Consider the following 9,310-nt stretch of genomic DNA (forward strand, 5'->3'; position numbering starts at 1 on the left):
TTTTTTTTTTTTTTTTTTTTTAGCGTAGAAATTAAAAGACAGCTGAAAGAAATTGAATTAGGCAAACTGCAAATAAAAAGGGGGAGGGGATTATATAATTCTCTCCCTTGATGGTGTGAGAGAATTCTTCAAGATTAATCACTGCACTCATATTTATTTTAGCAATTCACTGACCTCATAAGTTGTAGCAAAATCTGTTTAGTCTTGTCCTTCAGATATTTCCCTCTATCACCTCTTCATTCCGTACCCACCCCACTGAAAAACTCAGCCTCAGCTATCCTCTGTCCTCTGGCTACCAAATTCTTTCCTAGGTGTCYTTCCTAGCAGCCCACACCTCAGCATGAGTGAGAAAAGATCATAGCAAGGAATGCCACCTCACCAACCTAATGACAGACAAGTCACCCTGAGTCAGTGGCAGAGACTCTTGGTGTCTCATRTGCAGGGCACAGTACATGACATGGGAGAGGACACTGCATCCAGGCAGCTGGTGGGGAGCAGCTGGCAGGTAGTAGCTCATTCCTCCATTTGCAAATCAACAGCTGGCAACAGCTGGCAAGCAAGCTCATCCTCCCTAAGAMCAGCAACACTGACATCCAGAACAAGCTCCCTCCAAAATCCAAACAGCAACAGAAGATAACAGGTGAAACAGAAAATTTGAATACTTGGTAAGTTCATGCCCTGTCATCAGTGTCTGTGAGAACAGAATACCTACTTAAAAGCTGCCAGGCTGCATTGATGGATCCTTGTGAAAATGAAAGGTCTTGTGAAACTGAAAATCAGGCCTGAGCATGACAAAAATGAGGAGATTCCGCTTCCTGAAAGCAGCATCAGATAATGCCCCCAAATGCCTACACAGCCCKGCAGAAACAAATCATTGCCCTACAGGCAGAAACCCAAGTATCTAGTTATACACAGTGCTGCAAACACGCAACAAACTCAAAAAARTTTAATTCCCTGAATCTCCTTTTTAATTAAAACAACATGAAAAATTTCAATTATAATAGTAGGTGCAACAGAAAAAAAATTCCATACTAACTGGTGTCTCTTTCCAAGGATCCTGAGCATGAGGAAGCAAAAAAGATCCATTCTGGCTTCAAAAAACTCCTGTTTGCCATCAACAAACGCAGAAGCACTTACTTACTGAAGAGTGCCAACCAGCTRTATGAGGAAAAGACATACCCATTACTGCCCGTGAGTTGAACATCTTCTTGAGAATATGTAGACATTAAGAGTGACTATGAATAGAGACAATACAAAAAGTCCAAATGATAGCACGGGGGTTTGAGTAAGAACACGAGAACAGCCATATGGGGCTTGCCTTGGACCGACAAGAGGTCCATCTATTCCAGCRATAGTTTGGGCAATAGCTTGGGAAGTGCATGAGAAAAACAGGCACACTGCATAGTGATTCTTCTTCAGAATCTGCTGTGGCCACCAGATGATCTGCAGCTAGGAGCTTTTTGAACCAGAGGGCATGTTCACTTAATAGACTCTGATGAGATGTTGTTTCAGGACTTTGCAGACTTGTCGTTTGAATCTAATTCAACCCTCAACACCGGGATTTCCATAGCTGATCTATCCACTGCAGGATAGATTTCCATAGCTGATCTATCCACTGCAGGAAGCCCCTGCCCTTTTTGAGCTTGCAGCCTGTTGGCATTGCTGTTGGTTCATTTCTATTCTAAAGCACACTTCACATCKCATCCCTGTCTCTGTATGTTTTATACTGTAGGATTTCTGAGAGTGCAGAGGCCACGGCTGCATTGCAAACTCAGACAGTGGACACATCACAGTGTTATACAGTGCCRTTACAGATTTCTCTTTCGTTGTCTACTCTTTCCTTCAGAGTTTTGAAATTTTTATTTGCATTTTTGGCCATAATTAGGCAGATTTTTTTCATCTACCTATCCATTATAACTTCAATACCTCATTCCTAAACAGCAATAATCACTTTCTATACCTTACACTTCACTGAATCACCTATAAATACGTTAACATACATATTTTAAAGTAAACATTAAGACTTTGGTTTTATCGAAGAAAATATTTTAGCCCAGTACATAAAACCCTGTGGTACTGCAGCAGCAATAACCCTTCATTGTGAACATTATTTCCTCCTAATCTTGGTTTCCAGGCTTTTAAACAAACGAGACCTATCTCTGTAGTTCTGTGGGTGCTCAGCCTTTGGTGAGCAGTCCTTCAAAATACCGTTTGGTAATCCATAAGGACTACTTGGCCTTGTAACCCATATGCTTCCTAACACTCACAGAAAACTTCAACCAATTTGTGGTTTTGGATTTCCTATTAAAATATGTTGTTGACACTCCTCCAACAAGTCACTTTAATCCACACACCCATGATACCTCCAACAAGTCACGTTAATCCACACACCCACTATACCTATTCTATTCACTTGCCTAACACTGACTCATGAGTCTGTAATTATCTGTATCTTTGAACTATTTTTAAAACTGATGTTGTATTAATCATTTTCCAGTTCCTTGGATAGKGGTTTTAAATGAGATTATTTTCTTTGATTTTGAAATTTATTTGGTTCCTAGAGTAATTAGCATTTTGTCTTTCTGAATATGTATTGCTCATTTTCTCCATAATCTCATGTACATTTRCCTCACAGAGAATCGAGGGAATTTCCTGCTGGGAATCTCCATGGATGATTTCACAGCAGACAACAATGCAAATGTTCATTCTGCTTTTCTTCCATGACTCTATTCTACCAGAACATTCCTTTTATTATCCTCAGAAATTTTTGGCAGGTTCCTCACCTCTGAAGAAAACTAAAAGCCTTTGTTCAACTTTATATGAGACTATTCTTCTATCTTGTATTGAACACTACATAAAGCAGGGGGGAAAGGGTTTCAATTATATAAAAATGTCATTTTGAGAATTTAAAAAAAAAGTGTAGATATTTCAAAATCACATATTTCTACCTTTGATTACACACACAAAAATTTGAAGTACCAGTTTCCTTGAGACTGAAGTTTGATCAGTCCTCACTTAATATTTAGAATACGATGTATCAGACCTTATTATAATGGTTATTGCACATAAAACAGATTTTATTTCCTTAAATTATGCATTAGCAGGTTGTCYAAYCTRTTAAAGTGATTAYTACTAACATTTTTATAACTCATATTTAACTAAATAAGCATACATTCTCCAATCCTGTCTTTCAGAAGTTCTTACAGCTCATTACAAGCTATTACAAGGCAAAGCCACAAGCTGTAAGCTTTAAGACAGCTGCAGAACAAGTCAGAGCACAGATCAATTCATGGGTAGAAAATAAAACTGAGGGTAAGTATCACTCTTACAGCTTTTTTCTTGTTTCACTTTCAAATAATTTGTATTTCCACATTCATTGCTCTTGCAGCCAAGGATCCATAAAACTCAGSGGAGGGAGGTAATGAGCAAAGTACAGCTAAATAATCTGAAGAATGCCTCTCTCCAACCTAACTGCTGCTCCTTGCAAGGTTCTTCCCTCAGTTCTTTATGCTGTAGCCTCCTCTGAATCACTGCTGTTTGGAAGGATGATCGGCAGATACTGTGTGGCTCCACGATGATTAGTGAGGGTTTTACTTCTGCATTCTTCAGCTGCAGCTTCACAGAACATCCAAGCTACTCTGCTTTACCTACTTGCCAATGCCATTTACTACCAAAATGCCAATAATTATATTTTTTTTGATTATTAATTAATACAATGGTTTACATTGGAAGGTGCCTTAAAGATCATCTCCCTCCAATCCCCATGCCATGGACAGCGACACTTTCCACTACACCAGCTTGCTCAAAGCCCCATTATCTGGCCTTGAACACTTCCAGGGAGGGGGCATCCACAGCTTCTCTGGACAAAGGATACAGAGCCATTTCAAAAGCCATTTTTATCATATGTACACCATAAAAATATGTACAATAAAAAAACCTCCAAAATGCAAACATTTTTGAAAGAGAGGTAGGCACAGACAAGGAACAATTAAAATTGGCAAATTACACAGTCGCACTTGAATAACAGTCTCTTTGTCCAATTTTGAAGGGAAAATACAGAGTCTGCTGCCCGCCGGATCTCTTCATTCTCGGACTGTGCTGGTCTTAGTAAATGCCATTTATTTCAAAGGAAAATGGGAAAAGAAATTTCTGGAGAAAAATACATCTGAAATGCCCTTCAGACTAAGCAAGGTAAATTCCACGTCTATATACCTGTTGTCATACGTCAATACGTCTATTACTGAAGAGCAAATATTTCACCTGAATTTCACATGCCACTGCAACAGTAGTTGAGAAAGTGGTATACACTCAGTGAGAATATCAACTGTGAAAACAAGTCAGCATTGTCYTATTTACACATATCCATGAAAACTGGATTTTGAATTAATAGYTCCTCAGTATCAAAATACTTGAGAAAGAGTTAAGTTTAAAAAAAAGAAGCTAGGCAGGTTAAGTAAAGTAGCTTAAGGACAAGAAGAAATTTCTCTAAGTACAATTTTCCCATTTTCTAATGGGACCGAGCTGCTTTTGGGAGCATTGTTTACACACCTAGGGCTCTCTTCTGCTCTTGGGACCCTGAAATCATGGGAACTGATCCAGCTGCTCTTCCCACACACAACCTGGGTGTTGTGTCAAACCTCACCRGGGATTTTCATGGGGTTTGTCATTTTAGCTGAGTGTGAGAGGATGATCTATTCATTGAGCTAACAGTATTTAAACCACCATGAACTGACAATTCCCAGTAGCTGACTGCATGCATATTTTTGGACTGCGTCAAAAGAAAGCAAGACTATTTATCAATGGAAGCAAGCATTTGTTTGACATAGATTAATGGTGCAAATAYCTTTTGTATGCCAGGCAATGTGAAGCAATAGATGTGACTTTATCCCCGAAACCTACTATGCTACATGTGCAATTTTAGGATCTGTCGCAGCAGTTGTTTGTGGTGGGTGACCTTGGCTGCCTCCAGATGCCCACCAAGACTCCCTATCACTCCTCCTTCTCAACAGGGCACGAGGAAAAAAATAGGATGAAAAGGTGATGGGTCAGGAAAAGAGCAGGGAGAGCATTCACCAACTGCCATCCCAGGCAAAACAGGCTTAACTTCAAGAAATTAATTTACTTTATTGCCAATTCTCCGAATAAGTTAGTGTGAAATAAAAACAAATACAAAATGCCTCCCCGTCACCCCTCCCTTCCTACCAGCCTCAAATTCACTCTGACTCTCCCACCTGTGCCCCAAAGCAGTGTAGGGGGACTGGGAATGGGGGCTGTAGTCAGCTCATCACATGCTGTCTCTACCAGCCCGTCCTCCTCACACATTTCCCCTGCTCAAGTGTGGGGTCCTACCCATGGCATACAGTTCTTCACATCCAATATGGGTCCTTCCCACCATTGCAGTTTTTCAATAACTGCTCCAGTGGGGGTCCACTGCAGGGCCACAGGTGATGCCAGAAAACCCGCTCCTGAGTGGGCTGCTCTCCACAGACTCACATGTCCTTCCAGGAGTCTGCTCCTGCATGGGCTCTCCATGAGTTGCATCTTCCTTCAGGGCACCTCCACCTCTTCCAGCCTGGGGTCCTCCATGGGCTGTAGGGTGGATATTTGCACCACCATTTTCTTACCATGGCTGCATAGGAATCTCAGCTTCAGTGCCCGCAACACCTTCTCCCCCTCCTTCCTCACTGACCTCAGTATTTGCAGGGCTGTTTCTCTCACATCTCACTTAGCACTCCCAGCTGCKTTTGTGCATCAGTTTTTACCCTTTCATACATAGTAACAGAGGCACTACCCATGTCACTGACTGGCTCAGATTTGGACAGTAGCAGGTCCATCTTGGAGACAGCTGTAATTGGCTCTKCCTGACACAGAGGCATTTTCTGATGTCTCCTCCCAGAAGTCACCCCTGCAGCTTCCCTACTACCATGCAAATACATTGGTGCCAGAGAGGGTTTAATTCACAGGRTGAATAGCAAGGCCTGCAAATAGAGTTACTTGACGATCAAAGCTAACTCCTTTATTTCAAATTAAGAAGCGTTTTACATGGGATTCAGTTAGTAGGTATTTAGCCTATATGTCTATGCTGATTTTTTATAAAGATCCCAAAGACTTTGAAAAGGAGGTGGATGTGATACTGTCTAAAGCAAAGGGTCCTGGGTATACAAATGATGCTGAGTCTTGTACTTGTTTTCAGTTCAATGAAGCAAAWAAATATTATTATTCTTTTAATGAATAATGTTATTTTTTATGTCTGATTTTTTTCACAGACCAAGACCAAACCAGTACAGATGATGTTTCTGAAAGATAAATTTTCGGTACTCCATGAAACAACCAGGAAAYTCAGAATCATTGAGCTGCCATATGTGGAAAATGAACTCAGCATGTTCATTCTTCTACCTGATGACATCAGTGATAGCACTACTGGCCTGGAGCTGGTAAAGCTGACCTACTGTTACATCACATACACTATGAAATAGTAACAGAAACACATGAAAAGAGTGAGGAAGAACAAGCTTCAAAATCACAGTAGAATAGGTCTGATGTGCACATACTTTGTTTCAGAAACTGTGACACCATGATTTCTCAGTTTAGGATTCAGGGCATGTGATAACACTGCAAATAYGGTACACCGAAAACCTATGTCAACACAACTGTCCTAGCCTATTTTGTATCCTACTTCCTATGCCAGAATACCATATGGAAAGCAAGGATCACACCTGAATCCCCCTGCCCTGGAGGTATCTTCTCCTGAGGGTTGTATTAATTCATTTTTATGTCATTTGCAGTCTGAATTTGCACCTGATAGTCTGTGATAAGGTTTATCAAACTAAGTGTAAACTACCCTGACCCAGAGAGTGTCAACAGTCACTCCTGACTGTGCCAGGATGAGTTTCAGATTTTAAACAGAGTTGGGCAAATATTYGTATTTGTACTTCAGTTCCCATGCATTCCATTTATTCATCACTATAAGGTGAAAATTTATCCAGATACACAGACATCAAGCACCTATTATTGTTGTTATAAGTCACACATTGTAAAAAAGCAGTGTTCTTCACACCAGAGGAAAAAAAATAAACTACTCTGGGGGKTCACACCTACATGTCCCCACGTTTAAGAAAATAAACAGGAGCGTAAATCACTCAGCACTTTTTAGGATTATGCCCTGTAAATGTGATGCATGTTCTATCTGTAGTCATTGCCGGTTGTTTGGTCTTGTTTTACACATTCCTCATGAGCATTAAGACACTGGTCTGTGCATGTCTTGTCTCTGTCCTTTGCATTCCAACTGTTTTCTTCCTCAACTCATTGCAGGTGGAAAGAGAGCTGACTTATGAGAAATTGACTAAATGGACCAAATCAGACAATATGATGAAAGCTGAAGTGGATCTGTATCTGCCCAAGTTGAAGCTGGAAGAGAATTATGACCTGAAATCCACTCTGAGCAGCATGGGGATACAAAATGCTTTTGACCCAGGTCAGGCTGATTTCACAGGGATGTCAGCRAAGAAGGATCTTTTCATCTCAAAAGTTATTCACAAAGCTTTTGTCGATGTCAATGAGGAAGGTACCGAGGCAGCAGCTGCCACAGGTGTCTTTATGATGAGATCAAGAGTCCCAACAATGACTTTCAAAGCTGACCATCCTTTTATCTTCTTCATCAGACACAACAAATCACAAACCATCCTCTTCTTTGGCAGACTTTGCTCACCCTAGTCAGTGAGCCTGCCCTGCAGAGCAGGAGACGCTTGCTAGCACAGAGGCAAACCCCAAACCTGAAGCTCTCTGCAACTGGGGGAGTGGCACTTGAACCCCTTCTTCATCAGGCCACASACCCTGGTGCTTGAGGCACAGCCCCCCAAGTGATTCCTTCCTACCCAGATGGGATGCCCATGGAAGTGCCACGGGGAGTGTGTGATGCCTTGCATCCACAGAGCAGTCCTGGCTGTCATTCGGATCAGGCCATCATGGGTAGCTTTGTCCTTGTCACTATAAGCTATGGCATTTCTCTCTCTCCCACTCACAGCATGTGCACAAATATATTTTGCCACAATCCTTCTCTTCACCCTCATGATGAAGGCTGCTTATCCTGATGTGGTCCTAGCATGWACTCCCAGCCTGCAGCAATCAGACCCAGTTCCTACATTTTAGCCCTAGACTACGTCCTTGTGTTACAGCTGGAGGCACATTCTCCCAGCCTTCACCCTGTGGCCGCCCCCTTGTTTTCCTTCCACATCCCAGCTCCAAGCCTTCATCAGCTCCCAGTTACCCTCATGTTGCTCCACAAATTCCTTTTAACAAATTAAACAAAAAACAAAAAAAAACAACAAAACCCACCACTCTAAGGGCTATTTGTTTCACTCAGACCCTCAGGAATGCAACGAAGGGTTAAGCCTGTGAGATGTCTGGCTACAGCAACRGTTCAATTTTGTTCAAAGCAATCCTAGCTATAAGTAACAATAATTACTAACCCGTCACGGGCCGGGGGTGTTTTCTGTCAGCGCTGCCACGAGAGGGAGGCAGAGCTGCAAAGGGAGGGCACGGCCGGCGAGCGGGACTCACTGAGGCGGGGGGAGGCCGCCATTTTCCGGGAGGGGCTACAGCGCCTGCCCGCTCCCGGCGGCCAAGCGTGGATCGCCTCAGGCTCCGGCTAAATCCCGGGAGGGGCTGCCCTTCCGGGAACWGGGAGCGCGGCGGCCGGCGGGGTGAGTGCCGCGGCCGCGTTGCYGTTGCTGCGTTGTCCTGGAGGCTTTCCACGGGAAGCCTGTGCCTGTGTTATTTTGGGTTTTCTTGTTTTGCGGGGTTTTTAAGAAGTAGAGCTGCGTGGCGGTGCTTTTGTTGTGTTTAGTTTTTTTTTTTTTTTTTTTTTTTTTTTTTTTTTTTTTCTTCCCTCCCTCGTGACATTCCCTGAACATCGCTGCCTCTTGCCAGCTGGAGCCGCCGAGGTGCGCCGGGAGCACCCAGGGGACGCGGAGTTGGAACGTTTCCCATGGGGATAAGCCCGGGCGGGGGAGGAGGAACCCTTCGCTCCAGGGAGGGCCAAACCTTTGGCTTCTTGTGCCTCAGCTTGCTGGGGCAGTGTCAGGCTCCTCCCTGCCGCTCCCCGCTCCTCCGGAGGCWCTAGGGCCGGGAGCTGGGCAGGGCAGGGCCATGAAATTCCCCGTGTCCCAGGGTCTGCCTCTGGAGAGCTGTGACGCCAAGGGCCATCACCGGGAGCTGTCCGCCGTCCGATCCTGCAGGTGTTTTAGCATCGCTCCTAACTTCCAAAGCCTAAATGAAGCCTTTTCCCTCAAGAAAAGCCTGCTTTGGTCCA

The 9,310-nt window shown here is 43.3% G+C and overlaps 1 protein-coding gene across 1 annotated transcript in view; it reads left to right on the forward strand.

Annotated features, from left to right (window-relative positions):
* Nucleotides 1-8,256, forward strand: part of LOC130577645 (heterochromatin-associated protein MENT-like) — an 11,975-nt gene extending 3,719 nt beyond the window's left edge. Inside the window, exons 4-8 of the mRNA XM_057373146.1 lie at nucleotides 1,054-1,191; nucleotides 3,195-3,312; nucleotides 4,049-4,191; nucleotides 6,267-6,434; nucleotides 7,312-8,256. Coding sequence (XP_057229129.1) covers nucleotides 1,054-1,191; nucleotides 3,195-3,312; nucleotides 4,049-4,191; nucleotides 6,267-6,434; nucleotides 7,312-7,713 — 969 coding nt within the window. The 3' untranslated portion in view covers nucleotides 7,714-8,256. The remainder of the gene's footprint in view (nucleotides 1-1,053; nucleotides 1,192-3,194; nucleotides 3,313-4,048; nucleotides 4,192-6,266; nucleotides 6,435-7,311) is intronic.
* Nucleotides 8,257-9,310: the final 1,054 nt, after the last annotated feature.

Source organism: Malurus melanocephalus, unplaced genomic scaffold, assembly GCF_030028575.1.
Source record: "Malurus melanocephalus ecotype Western Australia unplaced genomic scaffold, MMel_1.1 scaffold_187, whole genome shotgun sequence".
Taxonomy (NCBI): Eukaryota; Metazoa; Chordata; class Aves; order Passeriformes; family Maluridae; genus Malurus; species Malurus melanocephalus.